The 22,357-nt window shown below is 24.0% G+C and overlaps 1 protein-coding gene across 1 annotated transcript; it reads left to right on the top strand.

The window, feature by feature from the left end:
* The first annotated feature begins 18,915 nt into the window (after positions 1-18,915).
* Positions 18,916-20,035, top strand: LOC145838695 (CTD nuclear envelope phosphatase 1B-like). The gene is made up of 4 exons (XM_082946323.1): positions 18,916-18,993; positions 19,307-19,418; positions 19,667-19,751; positions 19,975-20,035. The coding sequence occupies exons 1-4, from the start codon at positions 18,916-18,918 to the stop codon at positions 20,033-20,035; spliced, it is 336 nt and encodes a 111-aa protein (XP_082802449.1).
* The last annotated feature ends 2,322 nt before the right edge of the window (positions 20,036-22,357 follow it).

Raw genomic sequence — 22,357 nt, 5'->3', positions numbered from 1 at the left:
GTGGTTGACACATACACAAATACTTTAATACTTTTTTTTTACTATGAACTAAACAAACTGCTTTACCAAATTTAAAAGTTCTACATTTTATTTAAAGAAATTTTAAATATGTGGACTGGTAGTGGAGGGGTCTTATTGAGTTGAAAGTTGCAAAATCAAAACCCACTGGTTAACAAATATACAAAAAAAAAACTAAGTTTATATATTTATATATATATAGAATTAAGTTATTTAACTTAATAAATTAAATTTTTCACACTGAGCCCACCTTGAGGGCTTTATTAATAAAAAAGTTTATTTAAAGATGTAAAACTCAAAGGACTCGAGTTTCGTGACTATTTACTCATCAGCTTCAAAACAAGTTTAAAATAAATTCAAAATTTTTAAATACACATGGTAAATTTACAGACCTTGATGTCATATTTATAAGGTTTAGATAAGTAATTTACTTTTACTAAGTTTAAAGAAACTTTACATCAATAAATTATCTAGTTTAAATGATTTTGCTCAAGTAGACTTATAAACTTCATTATTTTTAAGACACTTTAAAATCTAAGAACAATAGGTATGGGAAGGTTATTTAAAAATAAAAAAACTAGTAAAGTTTTGATCATGCATTTTTGTAAATTTGCTGGTTTCGTTTGTTGTCAATTTAAAAAAAAAACTAAAAAAAAACTTTGTTAATTTATGTTTATCTTTATTATAAAAAACAGGGTTTCCACTCTTTAAATAAATAAAAGTTTAAAAAGACTATTAGCTATCATGAGTCACCATAAACTGTCAGAAGTCATCATGAGTTTTTAAAAATTTCAATAAAATATTAAGGTTGTAAAATCTAAAAAAACTCAAGTTCTTCTACAAAATTAGTTAGAAAATTACCATTAATTGTAACTGAAACAACTAAATATAATTTAAAATAAAGAAAACCTCAATACTGAGATTTTGAAAACTTTTATAACTATCTTGAGTCAGCCTTAGTTAAATATATCAAAGTATCTCAAGTTATCCTGAAATTTTTAAAAACTTTAAAATATCTGAGATATCATTAAGGTGTGGCAACCATGCAAATCGTATATATCAGAACAGATTGAACGTAGTGAAGCTAAAATTTCATTACAAAAATTTAAGTTATAGTCTAAGTATTTTATTTCATAATCTACTATTACATTGGCAGGGATGCAAATCTTTGAGTAAAAATCTCTGTGACCTTAAACTGACCTGAGTCATCCTAGTTTCTTAAATCTTTAATTTATTTTTATTTATTTAAGGTTTATAAAACCACAGTATTTTAACAAAATTAGTAATAAAAGAAAGAAACATTATAAGAAGATCTTATTTTAATTCTATAAAATATCTGTACTAAGATTATAAAAAAGAAATGGAAAATAAAGTTTAACAAAAAAAAATCTGAGTCACCTAGAGTTTCAAAAAAATAAAGAACTTCTGAGATTTAAAAAAATTTAAATCATCTTAAGTTCTTCTGATTTTTTTTTCACATTTGTATTGATAAAATGTATTAAGCTACAACTTTTGTTGATTTTATAAAATACTAAACTTATAAATTAACCTTTAAAAATTACTATTAAATGTATTAGGTCAATTAAGGTTAAAACTTGTTTATAGCGAATTTTTTCCAGCGTTTTAAAGTACACAGTTTTGTCTACTTTTAGTTAAAATTAACTTTAAGGTAATAAAAACCGCCTGAATTAGAATAAAAATATTAAAAATATACTGCAGCGCTACTTTAATTAATCTTTTACTAGAAAAAAAATTTGATGTTGACAAAAAAATTTATTAAACCTCTGTGTCAAAAAATATTTAACTGCTTAACAGGAAAGTATTGTTTTAAAATCTAATTTTACAAAATTGAAAATTAGAGGTTGATACTTTTACAAAAATTTAAATACTTTTTTTTCTTATTATGAACTAAACAAAACACATTACTAAATTTATATGTTAGATTGAAGTAAATTTAAACATTCTAAGTTTTTCTTAGAAGACATTTTTACTGGTGGTGGAGAAAAAAAGCCTGTAATATTTAATTAAAAGTTGCAAGATCAAAACCCAGTGGTCAACAAGTTTAAAAAAAAAATATATATATTCACATAAATATAAATAAAACTATATATAATACTACATTCAAACAAAGTCAAGTGAAAAAACTAAAAAAGAACAAGATTTGCAGTTTAGTAAAGGTCGCATTCACATCACACTTAACCATGAAAATTATAGTATGGGTAAAATTTTGCTAATAGTGATTTTATATGAGAATTCTGACATTTTTTTCTAAACTAAGTGTAAAAAAATTTGATTTTGTCATTTTATCTTAAGGCAGTTACTTCTAGCTTGTATTTTTAAAATGATTTAGCATATATATTGAAAAGTTAAGTTTCAGACTAAGAGTTAAAATCAGTAATATCACAGGATAATTCAGTAGCGCCACCTAGCGGTTAAAACGTTGATATTCTGTTAAACAGGTCTACTACAAGGCATTTTGTTTGATTTTGATTCACTTTGAAATTACTTGCGTTCAGTTATAATCAAACTTTAATCACTATACGACAAAATTGATTAATTATTTTGTTTTGGTAAACAATCAAGTGGTTTTGTGTGACTTTAAGCTTTTAAAAACATTTAATACCAAATGAACATAAATGATTCAAACGTATATAAAGACCGATAAAACATATGTCTAATGACTTACTTAAGATCTTTTTCTTAGTAGTATTATAATTTCATTTATTAAAAAACATTATAAGTTTGAAGTTAAGCTTAAATTTTATGTAAGACATCTTAAATTTATATTACATTAATGATATTCTTGATGAACATTTTTATAGTTTGTATATTTTTGAAGATTTATTATAACTATTTTAAATAATATCTATGTTTTGTCAAGATATAAACCATATTAATGATAATATCGAAATGAAAACAAACTCACTTTTTAGTTTTGTAGAATAACAATCAAATTTACTTTCAAGTTATGATATTTTTTTCTTAAACTTTTAAATACACAAGGTAAATTTACAGACCTTGATGTCTTAGTTATAAGTATTAGTTAAGTATTTTACTTTTACTAAATGTAAAGAGGCTTTAAAGATAAAAGTTAATTTATTTAACTGATATTACTCAAGTAGATTCATTAACTTCATTAGTTTTAAGACAAATATTAATCCATATTTAAAGAACAATAGGTTCATTTAAAAACTTAAACATAGCACAACTTTTATCATTTAATTATTTTAAATTGCTGCTGTCGTTTGTTGTTTATTCTTAAATACAAATACAAAATTACTTTGATAAAGAAAACAGTTTTATTTTTTTATGATTATCCTTAGTTTAAAACACAGGGTTGTCACTCTTTCAATTAAAAAACTGCCCTAAACTAATATTTAACCAAAGTTCTTCAACAAAATTAATTATAAAATAACAAACTATTAAAACCAAATCAAATAAACATCATTTATAACAAAAATAATTATCTTGAGGTTTTGAAAAATCTTAAAACTGTCCTGAGCCAGCTTGAAAAAAAAAACAAAGAATATATCTACAATTACCCTGAGAAATTTGATAACTGTAAAATATTCTTACATATCATAAATGTGTGGCAACTATGCAAATTGTTTTTATTTTAACAGAGTAAACATGGTACGAATAAAACTAAGTTTCAAAACTTTAGGTACGGACTAAGTTATTTAGTTTATTATCTAATAACTAATAAAGTTACAAACTGACAGATATGTTTAATTTTATGTCAATAATACCTGCATGACCAAAAACTGTCGTAAGTCATCCTTAATTTTGTTAAATCATTTAAAATTTTTTCTATTGATTAAAAAAAAACTCAAAAAAAAGGAGTTTTTCAACAATATTGGTAACAATAAAACAAAATAATAAAAACAAATGTCATTCAACATATATAAAATATATTTTCTGAGATAAAAAAATTAATAATCCTAGTTTTAGATTAAACCAAAAGTCTAAGTCAGCCAGAGTATTAAAAAAGAGAAAAAACCCTGGGATTTAAAAGTTTAAATTATTTTGAGTTCGTGTCAACCCTGTATTGATTAAAAATAATGAAGTATGACATATTTCAATCCTAAAAATTTTTAAAACTATTATATTAACTAATTATAAACCTTAAAAATTAACAACTAAGTGTATTAAGATATTCAGGGTTGCCACTGGATTTTACCAAGTTTTCTTCGGATTTTTGAAACGTATACGGTCTTTGGTCTAATTTTAGTTTGAAATTAAGTATAAAGTAAAAAAAAAACTGTTTTAATTAGCATAACAAAACTGAAAACATACTGTAGAGCTACTTTAAATTAGTTAGAAAAAAGTTAATGACGACAAAAAGTTAAACTAATATAATAGATTCTTTATGTAAAATCTAAGTTTTAATACTTAAAGTTGACAAATTGTTTAAAATCCAGGTTTATGCATTTTTTTCAAGAACTCTGTAGTTGCAGGTTGTTTAGCCTAAATTTTCAAAATCAATCTGTTTTCTTGAATTCAGGTTATGTGGTTCTTATTAGTACTAGCAATTTTGTTTGTTATATCGAAGGCTGTTAAACATATTATTTTTGACTCGTAACATATGGGTCCTATTGATAAGTTATACAAAATCTTGAGCAAAGCAAAACTAAAAATTAGTGGTTGACACATACATAAAAATTTTAATATGTACTTTAATTTATTACTATAAGCTACACAAAAAAACATTACTATATTTATGTGAAATTAAGAATATTTCAAAAAAAAAATCCAATTTTTTGGTAAAAGAAATTTTAAATTTGTGGACTGGTGGTTGAGGCCCTCAGGCATGGTAAAATTTGAAAATCACTAAATACAGCTGTTTTATTGCTGTAGTAACCAGAAAGCTAAAGTAACAAAATATAGCATTTTTTTTCTCATATTTTACATTGGATAAAATTAAATAAGCTAATCTCTAAAACTTTTGTTGTTATAAACTTACTAAAAACTTAAATGACATATGTTTTAATTAACAATCTACTAAAATAATTTTAATACCTTGATTGTAAAACTGAAAGAGTTTATAATAATATTTTTACATATAACCTTACTATTTTTTTCATTATTAAAAAATGAAGTTCTTCTTAAATTATTTTTTGCTTAAATTTAAAAAAAAAAGAATAAAAAAAATTTTAAATATAAAATATTTTTTTTTGTTACTTAATCTTTTATTCGACATTATTATTTATTAAATATTGTTATTTTTTGTATTAATTTTTAATAAAGTTAAATACATAAGTTTTTCAAGGTACATTAGACTTAAACGTTTTAATATCTTTATAAATCAATAAAAATTAGAAACAACATTTTTAGAGAAATAATTTAATGTCTTCCTTACAATATACAAAAATAAGTTTTGTTTTGTACATGCTTTGTCCACAAATGAGAGTTGTAAATTGTAGGCTCAACTCAAAGTTGTTATAAAAAACTATAAAGTATTTATTTGTGGCTATAAAATAAATTACAGGTTTAAATGATAAAACTAAAAAGATTTTGGCTTAAATTAGTTTTGGTATCTTCAGAATGAGAAAAACTATCTTAAGATTAAAAATTATTTATTATAACTATTTTTAAAAGTTTATTTACATTTGAGATTTAAAATCCTACTGTCGGAGATTTTTTGATAGTGATATGTTTAATTTGCAACGCTTGTTACCATGTCATGTTGAGGGGTCTTATTGACTTTGAGTTGAAAGTTGCAAGATCAAAACCAAGTGCTCAACAAATATTAAAAAAAAAATTAATTATATATATGTTATACTATATTCAAACAAAAACAACTGAAAAAACTACAATAGTATGTAAAACTGCAATACTTTTTGTAGTTCAGTAAAAGTCACATTCACCACCTACGTTACCATAAAAATTTCAAGAATGGGTAAAACTTTGCTACTAGTGATTTTATATGAGCATTTTAACAATTTTTACTAAACTAAGTGTAAATTTTATAATTTTGTTATTTTATCTTAAGGCACTTACTTCTAGCTTGCATTTTAACAAATGATTTAGCATTAATTTAAAAGTTAATTTTTAGACTAAGAGTTAAAATATGTATTATCACAGGATAAATAAGTGGCGCCACCTAGCGATTAAAAAGTTGATACTCTATACAACAGATATATTTTGTTTGATTTAAATACACTTTAAAACTACTTTTTGTTTAGTTATAATCAAATTCTAATCACTCAACAACAAAAGTGATTAATTTTTTTGTGTTGGTAAATGTGGTTTGTGTGACTTCAACTTTAAACTTTCTTACTACCAATAAAATAAAAATGACTTAAACGTATTTAAAGTCTTATAAAACATATTAATTAATGAAATACATAAAATATTTTTCTTAGTAGTGTCATACTTTTCTTTATTTAAAAAGCATTATTAGTTTTTAGTTAAATTTAAGTTTTTTTCAAGACAGCTGAGATCTCATCCACATTAATGATATTCTTAATGAACATTTTCTATAGTTTAAATATTTTGAAAGATTTATAATAACTATTTTGATTGATAACTCAGTATTCTTTTAACTTTATATTCAGTTTATTCAGTTTGTTTACATTCAGTACTTCTCAATGTTCAATTACAAAAACAACTTTTTAATTCTTTTGTCAGTGTATTTTGAAGACCTCAAATAAATGGGTGTCTAGGTTTTACTTATCTATAAGTTTAATTTTTTGTTTAATTTTTAGTGAATATATAATAGAGTTAATTTTAGTAATAACTATTTTAAAATGATTATTTATCTTACACTAGTTTAAACAGGTTTGCCAAAATACTGGATGTTTTGAATTTAATTGTTTAAGCTAAAGAAACCCTAAATTGACAGATAAATAAAAACAACTTATAATTTTTAACAAAATCACTAAAAGACCTTAAAAATCCTGGAACTTTAAACAATTTTTACATATAAAGACATGAAATTAAGACATATAAAGACATGAAATTAAGACATGAAATAAGTTACAGTCTCATCCAGAAACTTAAAATAGTCAAATTACAAGAAGAGAATATTTTTAGACTTAAATTAAACTTTAAAATAATTTATAAAACAACATAAACAATACTAAAAGCAGTCATGAAAATACTTGAAATATAGGTTAAAACTTTCAAAAGGATTAAAAAACATTAAAAGTACCTTATAGAATAACCAAGTGAACTTAAAATACTCAAAAAAAGATGTTAGCTGTCACAACTAGATCATTTATAGAAAAAGACTTTTTATTCATTAAGCCACAGTCTTAAGGGACATTTTGAAGACCTTAAATGAGTTGGTGTCTAGGTTTAGTTGCTTTGTTGAACTTTGCAGTATAAACTTTTGCCTAATTTTAAACAAGTGAGTTAATTTCAATGTCAATTGTTAAAAATAAATAACTATTACCTAGTAGTTTAAACAAGGTTTCCGAAATATTTGGCTTGGAATTCAACTTTTTAAACGATAAAAACTTTAATTAGAATAAAAAAAAAACATTGAATTTTGAGAAAAATCACTAAACACCTTGAAAAAACCTGGAATTTTTAACAATTTTTATATATAATGAAAATTTGATCTTATACAAAAGTTTTTATCTTATAGACAAGTTTTTTTGTTATCATGAAAGTTCTTGGATTATAAAAAAATATTTAAAGTAGCCTTACAGTTTACTATTAAAGTTGTTATACTATTTGAGAACTTTTTTTAATTTAAGCTTAATTTTATACTAAAAATTGACACAAAAACTTGTATTTTTAGACCTTGAAGAAATTTCTTAACAATTTTTCGCAACCCTGATTTAATTAACATTATATGTAACAATTATAAAATTTGAAAATTTAATATTAGATTTTAGATATAGTTGAAGAATAACAGTATTTAGTATTTTAAGACAATTTTTTTTCTTGAAATTTAATTCACTAAAACAATACACTTTTAAGGAATTTTTTAATTAATATGTTACTTTAAGTTTACTTTAATAATTTGAGCTTAAAGCATAACAATTTTACTTATATGTAGACTATTAAATTATTTTGTATTTTAACTTTATAATATTTAAATTAAGATTTAAGGTACATTAGTACTTCTTTGTAAATACATAGTAACTTTTTTTTTAGTTTTTAGTAACTTAACGTTAAATAAACTTATTAAATAACTCACAATAGGTTTTATAAATAAGATATAGGTTTATTACAAAATCTAGATAATTTAGAGCAGTTTTAATATTTCAAATTTCAGTAAAACTCAAACTAATTAAATTTTTTTTATAAAATTAAGTATGACTTTAACTAGTTTAGGTATTTTATACAAAATTCAAAATATGTTTAGCAAAGGGTGACAGGTAAACCTGGATTTTTGTATAATCCTGAAATTTTCTAACTAAGCTAAAAAAACCTGCTAAAACCTTAATTAATAAACTACTGGAAGAACCTAAATTTTTAAACAATGTTCACAAAATTTTTGGAATTTTAAGAATTTTTACATGTCAATCAGTAAAATTTTGATTTGATACAAAAAATCTGACTAAAAAATTAAAAAAATTAAATCTTCAAAATGTATGTTATTAAAAACACATTTTAAAAGCCTAAAAGTATTTTTATATGTTTTATGCTAATTTATGACAGTTTTTACGTTAAAATTTACTTTAAACTAAATTTTATTATATTCATTATTATGAACTTATTCTTTCAAAGATTTATTAAAAAAAAAAGTTTGGACCAAAGACCTCGTCAGTGCTTAAACAAATCTAAAAAGATATGCTACGGTCATTGAAATAGCATTTAAATTCTATTTGTTTTCTTAAAACGAAAAACTATAATATTGTATATTATTATAATTAACAATATTCTTAAACTTTTCAGAACAAACTAAATCTTTCTATGGTATATTAGTTAAATCTTATTTTAACTAAATTAAGGGTTGCCACAAAACCTGGACTCCTAGAAAAACCTAGAATTTGACAGTATAAGCTAAAGTAGTGTTGATAATATTGAATTTGAGAAATCTTGAAAAAAGAACCTGAAAAAAATATTGAATTCTAAACAAACCTGGAAAAACCTTGAAATTTAAATAATTCTTACATTTTTAGTAGTAAAATGTCGATTTGATATAAAAATATCTTAATTAGATAAAAATTGTTTGTGATCATCAAAACTTTTTCCCATAAAAAAAAAACATTTTAAGTAGGTTTATAGTATTTACTAAATGTTGTCATTTTATTCAACAAAGTTTTTTTTTTCTTCTAACTAAGTATTAGATCTAATTTTCACCCAAAAATATGTACTTTTAAAAACCTAGGAGAATTTCTCAAAAAAAAGTGGCAAACCTGCTAAATTTTTGTATTAGAAATGTAAAATTTTATTAAATTTTCAGGTGTGTTGTTTTTTTTGACAAAACCTTTAAACTTAAGTTGCTTTTGCGTTCAATGACCACACTATTGGGATACTTGGCTTGTTTTAAATTTTTTAAATACTTAGCCTTTTTACACATTTTAAAAGAACTCAGGCTTTAAAAATGTTACAAATCTAGGCTAGCTTTGATACTAATTAACAATCTCAGGATAGTTATATTGAATAAAGTCCTTTTATTACTATTAATTTAAACAGTACATTTAAAAAACTAAAGGCTAACCAATAGTTAAATTAACTGAATAATTATATGGAAAATTGTAATATAATATAATTTCAATATGTTTTTTTTAAGTACTTAAGTTGTATTATAAAACAAAATTATTTTTTTTTACTACAATCTTAATTGTTGTAAATCTGTTCAAATTGCACTTATTTTAACACATAACATTTAGGACAGGGGTCGACAGGCAGTTGGTGCTCGCGGGCCAAATTTCAAGTTTCCAAAATCTTCGCGGGCCGCAGTTTTAGTTTTAGTGACACTAATAAGAAACTTTTATTTTTATTCAGTTTATTATTTTAATGACTTTTAGCTAAACATAGAATGCCCGTTCAAATTATACATACTTAATGGAATAAAGTTTTCATAGACTAATATACTCAATAATTAATAAACTAAATACTATCATTAAGAGTTAATAAGATTTACTTGTTAGATTTTTTTTTACTTACAACCTAACTCTGTGTAAAAACCAAGCTTGAAAACCATCTATTTGTAACTTTTGTATTGCCAACTACTTTTTCATATTTAAAAAAAATGTTAACTGTTAAAAATAGTTTTTGCGTTTTAAATAATTTACTCTTTTTAAAAAAATCAGTGACTAGTTAAACAAACTACCTATATTTTTTGTAAAAAATAGTTTTTAACATAATTAATGGTTGGTTACTTTAATAAAATATCTTATTAATAATTAATTAGTCTTTTACATGGTTGCCACTTTAAAAGCAAAAACGTCTGAATTACATAAAACCAGCCTGAGTTTATTAAAAGTTAGAAAAAAGAAAAACTTTAATACCTAACAAAAGTATCATTATAAAAAAGTAAAAAATATTTAAAACGACAAGTAAAAAAATATAATTAATAAACTTCACTACAGTCATACTATTCTGAGAATTAAAAGATTTATTCAAAGTGTTTGAAATAAAAATTTCACACGAACACCTAAGTTTTCTAAAATGTCTTAAATAGGTTTAACCAGGTGTGAGTTTTTTAACTGTGTAGTTTGTTTGGCAACCCTATTTTAAATATAACAAACAAAAAAAAAGAAATAACGAAGTTTTTGACAGTTAAATAAAGCACAAAAACAGCAAAAAAAAACATTGTTATATGTCATATATAATGGACAGTTAAGTTTGTTAAATATTGTTAACGAAAGTATAAAAATCTATTAAGACACTAATGAAGTAAAACAACTTATTTGTTATTGATAATTGTAGCAATTATCTATTGCTTTATCTGCAATGAAAATATTGCTCATCAAAATGAGTAAATCAGAAATATAAGACGATTTATAAGTTAATTTAGATTAATTAAAACGTTAATTTGGATTTTTGCGAGAAACGAAAAAAACAAATCGCTGAAGTCAGTTTTAACAAAGTACATGATTACCTTTAGTAACTGTATACTTATCAAAAAAAATTTGTCAATTTAAGTTATAAAGTAGCAAAAGTAAACACTTAAAAGGAGATGCCGTTTAGATTTTAAAACTTTTTCAAAGAACTTGTGTTGGTTGTAGTGAAATGTTTTTGTTAATTTTTTCAGTGACAACAAAAAGTCGTTTTTAGGCAATTTCTGATATTTGAAATTCAAATAAATCAAACAGGGACTTCAATCGATCTATTAAAATGAAAGTAACAAAAAATGCTGTTCACCTGAGAATATTTATTTGAGGAGCTTTTACTAACTCAAGTATCATTTAAAAATTGAGTTTAAAATGAGCATCTCTGTACATTGGTGTGCGTAGAAATAAGCTTAAGATACACAGAAAACTTTTAAAAAAATCAAAATGTGTCAAAACCAAAATGAAATAAACACTATTTCTTGTTATTGTGTTATTTCAAATACTTTTGAGAAAATATATATAAGATAAATTTAGGTATAAACTACATTTCAAACAAAACACCTAATTTGTAAAAAAATGACATTTTAGTTAATTACTGTGGTTTTAATAATGACTATGAAAATTTCTGTAAAAGGTTTTACATACATTTATTAAGAATGTTGTACTGCGAAATCATATGAAACTAATTACCTACAAGGGGTGTTAAAGATAAGAAAATAGAAATAGATAGTCATTATACTTAAAATTAACCATTATTACTTATTTCGTAAAACAAAAACCTTATGTTGTATATACATAAAACATGTCAAAAAAATACTTGTGCTATTTTTAACTCTTAGAAAGAATGTAAACAGTTTCAGGGTTGCCAAAGGCTTTTAAGAATCTTTTCCAGGTTTTCTGAAGTTCTTCCATGTTTTTGCAAGTGCAAGTTTTTTAGTCTATTTTTAGTCTATAGTATAAAATTAAGTTAACAGTAAAAAAAACTGTCTAAAATAGTATAGCAATATTAAAAAGATACTGTTAGGCGACTTTAAATGTGTTTTTCAATAAGTAAAATTGTTGGTAATAAAAAAATATTTATATGATTTGTGTAAAGTTAAAGTTTCATTACTTTACATGTAAAAATTATTTAAAAATCTATGTTTTTTTCGAAAATTCTCAAGTTCCAGAGTTTTTTAGCCTAAATTGTCAAATTTCAAGTTTTTTTTTTTCAAAATTCAAGGTTTTTTTGCAACAATGATTGTTCGCATTTATATGTAAACAATAAAAAAAAATATTTCCAATTATAGCAGCTGCAAGACTTAAAACTTATTATATTTCGTAATTAAAACTAAAACTTTAAAATGAACAAAACATATATCATAAGTTTACTTTGCCACTCTTTAAAACAAAAAATCCTACCTGAGTGATCAAAAAACTATTCTTACAATTTAGAATAAAACAAATTTAAGTCAAAAACTGAAAATTTCTAAATTTGCTTGATTTTCGAAAACTTTATAAACTAGCGTGATTTGGTCTGAGTGGATGGCAGGGTTTCCCAAACTCATTTACTAAATCGCCCCCTTTTCAGAAATTTGAAAAATAATCGCCCCCACGATTTTACAAATTAGTTTTTCTCTTGAGAACAAACTTTTGAGCCAAAAAAGTTGTGTTCGAAATGTAGTTTAGTCTAGTACTTCTTATGCACGCACTTGTGGGCTATTTCAAAGTAATATACAGGTCTTGAGAAAATAAGTTACAGTTGTTTTCCTATAAGCCTACTAAAGTGTATTAAAATACTTAATTTTTAAAAAGCCTTAAATAATTTGTAATCAATCCTGTTGAAATATGAATATTTTTGAAACTAATGAAACTTTTAGGGTAGTGGTGGACAGCTTTTGTAGTCAGCAATTCATATTTACTAAAAAATCTTTTCTAGTTTCAACTCGTAAAAAAATGTAATTACGGGCTGCATAATTAAAAAAAAACACAAAAAAGAAAATAAAAAAACTCGAGCAAAATTGTAATAAAATGATTTAGTATTATTGTGATCTAGGAAATACTATTGTGAACTGAAAACAAAATTTAAAGCGTATTTTAAAGTATTAAGTATCAAAAAAAAATTTTGTTTATTTTGCACGAGTAGTTTTCAAGTTACTTAGCGGGCCGAAATTTGACTGGATCTTAACCGTACGTTACCCATCTGAAATCTTAACTGAAACTGACATTATATTAATCTCTTATATAACGAATTTCAGATACTAAGTAACTTATTTTATTATGATACGGACATTTAGAAGTTAACACTAAGTAACTTATTTTAGTCGCACAAAATACTTTAATTATTTTATAAATAGGCATATTGTAAATTTACTATACCAGAGATTAAAAAACTATAAAAAAATGAACAATTTATATTACACATAATAAAATAAATATTAAAACATAATTTTTGACCTAGTTTGAGGAAGTTTGACCGGCTGGTTGATTATTTCACATGAAAAGTGGTTTCATCAACAGCTTAAGTTAATGCAGTAAAATTATTAATTTCAATGCTAAGATATATTATAAGCAAGTTAGTTGTAAAATTAAAAATTAAATTTTAAGCTTTTTAAACTATATGTTGTTTAGTAGAATACCATTAAATAGTATTTGCTTGGAATATACTTTAGGAAACTAAACCTTAATTTTAACATTTTTTTCTTAATTTTAATTCAAAAAATAAAAAAAATGTTTTATAGTTAACTCTGTGAACAGAAAGTAATCAATTAAAAAATTCTTGTTTAATAACTGTAGCAGTCTTTTTGATGGCTTATTCAATGCTGTTTAAATTTTTTTTTTCTGGTTATTAGTCCATAATAATTTACCAGAGAAAATAATGAAAAACTAAAAGCTAGTGTTGAACTAGTGAACTAAACAACACATTCTAATTGCTAAAATATCAAAAATTAAGATTAAACAAAAAAAAGTTATATTCAAAGTTTAAAATTTCTTAATGTATAGATTTTTAACAATAATAAATCAAGTTAGAAAATAAAATTGAGATTAAGACTCTTTTAAGTGAAAAATTTGAAGTCATTTCAAATAGAGACCTCAAATCTATACTCTTTTAAAATCAAAAAAAAGTTTGAAATAAAAACTTTAATGGTTATCAAGATTTTTTTATTTGTACAGATTAAACAACAATTAACAAAATATGTCAAATGAATTTCTTTCAAACAAATACTTTAATCACTATGCTTTAAAAAAAAGTTAGTATAATGTAAAACGACAAATATAAACTACAAAATTTACCAGGTCAAAATAAAACTATTAACAGGTTTAAAACATAAACCACTTAATAAATACAGTAGACTTCCGGTTGAGTTTGCACTTCGAACAAAATCAAAACGTGCAAACTCAAAAATTATTACCAAATTTGTTTTAAAAATGATAAATTCAAATATGTTTTATGCAATTACGCTTAGAATAAATATGAAATTAACTAAAACATAAAACAAACATTCATTAAAAAAAAAGATCTATATAAGCTATTAATTATCATGTATTTTTTGTTTAATTAATACTTAGTTAGTAGTAGACTTTATTTAAGTTAAACTTAAGAAAATATAAATTTGAACTTTTTTTTTGGGTAAAAAGTGCGAACTCAAGGAAAATCTACCGTAATTAATATTTATCAGGAGGCATTATGCAAACCTGCTATAAAATAAATAATTTAATAAATTTTTTATTATAAAATGACTACTTAAATAAAATACAAACCAGGTTAAATAGGAAGTATTTTAAAAACAAATATAATAAAAAAAACTTTCATAAAATAATGTCGGCTACTGAAGTTTAATATAATGTGAAGGATGAGGTTCATGACTGCTTGCAAGTTTTTCTAATCTGATTCTTAATCAGTAATATAAAGCCTCCTTTACAAATATCTAGATTAGATCTTTTGCTCAAGATGTTGATAAGTGAACTGAAAGCTTTTTCAACAACATAGCTGGAAGGAAAAACTATAAACAACAATCTTAATTCTTCTCAAATGATTGGATACTTTTGCCTTAATTTTCGTTGAGTCCAAATGCATTCATATCGTTCTTTAGAAAAAATTTACTTTAAGTTCAAGGTCAGTTTGTAAGTCTGAGAAGGTTTCCTGTAAGTCGTTTACTTCAAAAAAGATCTGCTTCGAAGGGATCCATTTTTTTATCTATATGATAGCTTTTTTGTGTCAAATCGAAATTTTACTACTTAATATGTTGAAATTGTTAAAAATTCCGGATTTTTTTTGCCTATATTGTCAAATTCCAGGTTTTTCTAGGTTTTAATGTAGTTTGGCAACCCTGTTTAGTTTTATTTCTTAGTCTAACTTAGTAATTTTAAAAAAAACAATTGGAAATATCATGAGGTGATATTTAGTAATAGATAACATAGATTTTTACAAACCGTCTATGATTCAAAACAATATATATGTCAGGTTATATAATAGTAAGAGGGATTCCGATCGTCTGTGATCTATGTAAATGTTAAATAAGAAAATATATGAATGAAAATATGTAACTTACTTGAAAGTAGGAGTCATAAGTATTTGATTTTTTCTCTATGTTTTACATAAACAAAATAAACTTTTTTGTTTAAGTTTTACCTCAGGGTCAAATATTTTATAGCAAGCTAAAATTAGTAAAATAGCAAAATAGAAAGTAAAATTTTTATGATAGCCCAAAATTTTAAAATCGCCCCCTTTTCGCCCCCTTATTAGTTATCGCCCACCCTTTCGCCCCCTTACTAATTATCGCCCCCCAAATTACTAAAATCGCCCCCAGGGGGGCGATATCGCCCACTTTGGGAAAACCTGGTGTATGGCAATGATAAGTTGTTTATTTTCTTAAAATTAAACTATTTTGATTAATAATACAAAGGCTCAACTAATTTATAATCTTTAAATCTAGTTTGTACTAAATATGTATATTCAAAAAGAGCATCTGTGTATATAAATGTGCATGCAAAGAAATTAACTTAAGTTGCCAAAAAGTTTTGAATGTAAAATAAAAATTTATCCTGAACAAAAGATAATTTAATTATGTCATATTTATTGATTTAAATATGTCTGTACATTCTTAGATATTATATGTAAAAACAATTATGATCAAAAATTATGCTTTAATTGAACTTTAACAATATTTTAAAAGTCGTTAAAAAATGGTCATCTATGTACATTTGTGTGCATAGAAATTTATTAATGTGCACAGAAATCTTATAAAACATTCAAAATGTGTTAAATTCTTAATAAAATAAACCTTATACCACAGATGTTCTTGTGCTAAAACTGTATTTCAACTAACGGCGTTTCACTGCTCTCAAATAAATTTAAGAACAGATCTACGGAGTCTCAAAAAGCTCTAAGAATAGGAAAAATAGAAAAAGCTCTATTCTTAGAGCTTTTTGAGACTCCGTAGATCTGTTCTTAAATTTATTTGAGAGCAGTGAAACGCCGTTAGTTGAAATAAAGTTTTAGCACAAGAACATCTGTGGTATACATTCCGATAAGCTTAGCTTATCAGGATCTCCAGGATTTAACGCCTTATAACGTTACATCTTAAAATAAACCTTATTTATTTTTATTATGTTATTTATAATGATTTTGTATATACTTAAATATAGTAATAAAATATCGTAGGTATAAGTTACATATTTAAGAAGCTATATAAACTGTAAAGAAATAAAATTTTTGTTAATTACTATGCATTACTTTTGTACACAAGGGAAAACATTTACATTTTGTTCATTTACTTATTAGGTTTTATATAAATAACTTACTGAGTCAAATTACTTCTAAAATTGTTTTTATTCAGATCATAATTTGTTATTTTGAGACGAAATTTATTCTAAAACTGACATAAACAGACAGCTCGAATGCTAATCTGTCTTTTTTATATTTTTAACCCTTTTACAAAGCAGTGTAGCCTTATAATTTATTGAAATGTTATTCAGGGACTTCAAACGAAAAATTCAAATTTAAACAAACTACAGCATATTTACCATAAAAATTAAAGTTAGTATATATTCTTCTTAGCGGGCCACATTTACATGCTCGCGGGCCGCATAATTTTCTTTCGCGGGCCGCATTCCTTTCAAAAAAAACGTGCTCGCGGGCCGCAGATTTACCCTTCAAGGGCCGCAATCGGCCCTCGGGCCGCAGTTTGCCGACCCCTGATTTAGGATATCATCAGTTATATACAGATTATTTGTATTTTTTAGAAATATCTGCTTTAAGTGAATAAATTAACAAATTTCAATTATTCTTTACTTTCTTATTATGTTATATTTCATAAGTTTTCTTATTTTTATTTTATTTACTTGTGGTTTTTTCTATAAATTAACAGGTTTTTAACCAAAATTAATTAACTTTATTTAAATTAATTTTTACAAACTACTTTTATCCATTTTGTTACTCTTTTGATTAACATTATAACTACTTCGTTGTTATATAGTTTTAAAACTCTAATCTTAAATTAGCTAAGTATACAATTGACGAAAGTAGCTGATAAATATACTTTTTTTTTTGAATGTGTGTATCCTTTATATAGTAGATAGTTATTGACTATTGATAAAAAGTTTATGAATAAAAAAAATTTAAAACAAGTTTTAGCATTGTCTCCATAAGAGATCCCTACGTGATGTTGATTATTATTAACCTATGTATTAAGGGTAATTAAATTGGGATATATATTTTTAGATAAGATAAATATATCTAAGATACTTAAAAGTCAACAAAAGTTTATTTACAAATATAAAATAGTCACACGACACACTAACAAAACAACAGTTGAATACAAGTAACAAGAAGTATCTTAAACTAAATAAAACAAAGCAATTCAGACTTAAACTTAAACATTTTATAATACAACATTTCGAGCTTTACCAAACACCTGATACTGCTACTGCAAGTAAATGCAAGTAAAATTCCGTTTTCTAAGCACTGAAAAAATGTAACTCCTTTAAGTAAACAATATTGTTTATTGTTTTAGAAAATTGTTTTAAGAGTTTTAAAAATTGTTTTGGAAAAGGTTGTTTTAAAAATAATGAAAAATGTTTTGGAAAAGCTTTTATTGTTACAAAAAATTCCATTTTTATTCACAAGCTTTAAAATACTAAAATGAAAATTTAGTTTTATTACAGCATCCCTGTTAAAAATTATTTTGATAAAAGTTCATAGGTTAATAAGACAATACTTATATTAGTACAATATGCATATTCTTTAGATACAGACAAGAAGCATGCAGTTCAAAAAAAGAAAAGAACACTTATTTTAGACTTAGATGAAACGCTTATTCACACAAGATATGAAAGACCACCAAAGTTTAGATATTCATACAACACTAATTATGACCCTGACTTTATGTTTAATGTTAGTTTTTTGAACATATATACTAAGGTTACCAAACTTTGTTTTTATTTTTAAGTGTTTAATTTTTTGAACATAAATAAGTTAAACTTAAAATATGCTAATAGTATAATTAGTTAGTTGAAATAGATAATATTACATTTGACTTCAGATTCGAGAAGATGGAAAGCTTAAAGAGTTTAAAGTTTACAAAAGACCTAGGCTTGATTTTTTTCTGAAAAATGTTATAAAAAAATTTTTATTGTACTTTTTACAATTTCAATTTTAAAGTCTTTCTTTATTTATTATTACCGTTTTTTGTATGATGCAGACAGATGATATTAAAAATCTACGATTGTTTTATTAAAAAGATTAAAAAAAAAAGAATTAGCTTATTGTAGAAGTGTTGTAGCTGTTTTCGAATACATAGAATTTTTTGAATCTAACAATGTAAGTTCAATATACCTACACTTATGATAACTTTAACAGGTATAAATTAATTTCATAGAAATTTTTAAAGAAATGTTTATAACGACTAAATAATTTTAGGTAAACGAATGGTTTGATGTTGTTGTGTATACAGCAGGAATGAAAGAATATGCTGATGAGGTGTGTGATAAACTTGACATTATTAAGGAAATTATCAAAAGAAGATTCTATAGACAGGTGTGTGTGAAAAGTAAATAATTTTTCAGCAGTTATACTTTTTTTAATTGAAATATATACTTTTGTCGGGGCTTTAAATCGATGTTGTTTAAAGTAAAACAGTTTTTGTTTTACAATTTGTTAAAGTTTGAAAATGTTCTTAAATTAATAAATAAAGGAAACTTAAGTAAGTAATTTTTTAAAAGAAATATACAATTTACAAAAAAGTACTTAAGTTTGTAAATAGAAATAAAATTTATTGTTTTTGTTAAATTTGAAATGATATTTTCTGAGTACACAATGTAGCAGAGTTCAATAACTGTTACTTTTACAGGACTGCAAAATTGAAGATGGTACTTATACTAAAGACCTGAAACTTGTTGATAAAGATCTTTCAAACGTTGTTATACTAGATAATTCTCCGGCAGCTTATAAGTTTTTTGCAGGTAAAAATTAAAAATGTTTTAATTTTTAATTAAGTTACTTGAACAAAAAACAAAAACATACATACAAAACTACTAAAACGGTTATCAAGAATTAAAATACAAACTTTAATTTCAATCTTTTTATAAATTTACATTACCCTAACTTCCTACATAACTTATCATTTTATAATGAAACCCGCCTCATCAATTAAATTAATGTAAACATTTCTTATTGTATAACTTTATGCTAAAAATGCTCCTTTGTACAGAAAATGCAGTTCCAATTAAATCTTGGTATGAAGACAAAAATGATACTTCTCTTGTTCAAGTTCTACTTATGCTTGGTGTTTTAAGGTTAGGTCATTTATTAAACAATTATAAAACTAAATGTATAGCAAACAGCTAAATACATTACAATAAAAATAATCACGCTAATTGACTTAAATCAACAAAAGCTTAAGAACTGCAACCAATCAGTTGTTTTTAAAAAATTCGTATATTTTTTTTAATTAGCTTAAAAGAATCTTCTGAAAATTTCAAAAAAAAAATCAAATTACCAATTTTTTTCAACTAACAGGAATAAAAATATTGACGTAAGAGATTTTATCAAAGTTGACGAAATGAAGCATATGGAGTGACAATAATAGAACAAAAGAGCAATTTATTTCTTTTTAAATTTGACATACAGTAGTTTTATTTAAAACATGTTTATTTACATTTTAGAATAAAGATTGCTAGATTTATATATTTGTAAATAAACTTTGAAAGTTTCTGTGATTTCCCTCTTTTTTGCATTGTTTGAATATTTATCGATGTTTTAATGTCACTGTAAATAAATATTATAATTTACCAAGGTTTATTCAACTTACCAGACTACATAACAAGTAGTATTTTTTGTTACTTTCATAAAAAAATAGTTTAAATTATTAAAAAACAACTTGAGCCAACCTTTATATTATTCTTATAGTATAAATTAAGTAGCGTAAAATTATTATTTCTTTCGATTAATTTTTTCAATTTTTCGAGCTATTAGACTACGAGTATTTTTCTTTCATAAACAACAATAAATTTATTCGAAGTCTTTATGTAGATGATCACGTCTCTAGTAAATAATACAAATTTGTCATTGAAATTTGACGTTTACCCTTTTTTTACTGCTTTTGTGAACTAAAAACCAATGATTGAAACCAGATGTGTCTAAAGTAATGAGTAACATTTTGATTTATACTTTATATGAAATTACAAACGAACGAGCAGCTGCTTTGTCAGGTTTTATTTTTAATCGAAATTATCTACTAATATGTTGTCATTTGTTTTCAAAGCAATTGCGTTATAAGTAAGGCTATCTTAAATCTAGTGGTTGTAAGATATTATGATTTAAGCTCTTGAGTTGTAAAAAACAAATGTTCTATAACAATCAAAGTTCTACAAGCGATTAGTTTTTCTAGTCAGTGAGTGAGATTATTATGAAAATATTTTTTCCTGTACCGTTGTGAAAAATAATCAGTTTATTATTTGTTACTCTAACAACAAAGAAATGCTCAAAACATCTTGTTCTAGCACCTGTAGCATGAGTGACCGGTTATCGAGACGTTCACCACAGGTACCTTTTAACGTCTTGTCCAGGACAAGTTAAGTTAAGAAAACAGTCAAAAAATTATATAGTAAAAAGTTTAAATTTATTGATTTGAAAAATTTTAAAAGCTAAAAATACAATGCAGGAAGAACTTTCGGTTGGTGGGCTGAACATGGCTAGAACATGAAAGTTAAATTCTTTTAATCCGAAAAACATATACTCCGTGAAAAATTTATTTAAACTTGTTTATTTTTTATGTGAAAATATACCAGTACAACTATGATAAGAACAAAATTTTTAATATACATAAATTTATAAAAACTATGTTTGTAAAAGACAGTTTACATTTTTAAAATGCAAACGTTAATATTTATTCATACATATTTATGTTTAAAAAATTATACAATTTTATAATCGAATCAGTATGAAACAAACGTTTGCTCAATCCAGTATTTGCTTTTATTGAAAAAAAAAGTGAAATTATTTAGTTCAACTTTATTGATTTTCTTCCACTAGAATGTCTTAGAATTTGCAAGCATTAAAGATATATGAATTTTCATTCTGCTGTTTATCCATTTTTTATCGTATTTATAAAGTATTTTAAAATACATGCAAAAATAAAACATCTAGGTGATCTTTTTCATTTTTAATCTTTTAATTTTAATAACATGAAAAAATTCCAAAATATTTTATGTGAAAACAGGTCATTTTTGCACGAGGATACACTTTTGCACAATTATTTATCTTATTGTAAATTTAAGTTAGTCAAAACATTTCGCTTAAAGATATTTCTAATAATATAAACTTGATGTAATTAATTACAAACAGTCTTAACGTCTATTTTTTGTAAAAAAATTATATGATTCTTTAAAACTATAAAATTATTTCTAATATTTTTAGACTACTTTGGACTATTTTTGTAATTCAATTATGCACGAAGGGTCAAACATGCAAGAAGGGAATTTTTTGCACGTAAGGTAATTTTTGCACGAATGACAATTTTGCACGGTATTAAAAAAAATGTTGCTATATAAGATTAAGGGTTAGGGGTAACAGTGGTAGTATAAAAAATATTTTTGAACCTATTTAAAGTTAGTTAAGAAATAAGCCATTAATTATTTAGTGACTAACATTTACACCAAGTGGCATGTATAGTTAAATAGATTTATACTTTTTAAACGTTTTTGTTTTTATTTTGCTTAAAGTAATTAGTAAGTGATTCAAATAGATACCTAGCTAGGTTTTACTGGTTTCAATTTAATGACTCCTAAACAAACTTTATCAAAAATAGGCTTTTATAAGCTACTCAGATAATGCCTGAAACACCTATAATATTTATTCGCTTTACTATTTATCTTAAGTACACTGTGTATTTGTACAAAAA

This window comes from Thalia democratica, chromosome 6 (genome assembly GCF_965202585.1).
Source record: "Thalia democratica chromosome 6, ktThaDemo2.hap1.1, whole genome shotgun sequence".
Lineage (NCBI taxonomy): Eukaryota > Metazoa > Chordata > Thaliacea > Salpida > Salpidae > Thalia > Thalia democratica.
The sequence above is the reverse complement of the archived record's forward strand: the minus strand, read 5'-3'. Positions and strand labels throughout refer to the sequence as shown.

What these genes read in the sequence shown, in the direction of transcription:
- LOC145838695 (XM_082946323.1), top strand. Translation starts at nt 18,916, where the DNA reads ATGAAAGAATATGCTGATGAGGTGTGTGATAAACTTGACATTATTAAG. An exon ending in AAAGAAGATTCTATAGACAG is followed by an intron (nt 18,994 to 19,306) that starts GTGTGTGTGAAA and finishes TTACTTTTACAG; the next exon opens with GACTGCAAAATTGAAGATGG. An exon ending in AGCTTATAAGTTTTTTGCAG is followed by an intron (nt 19,419 to 19,666) that starts GTAAAAATTAAA and finishes TCCTTTGTACAG; the next exon opens with AAAATGCAGTTCCAATTAAA.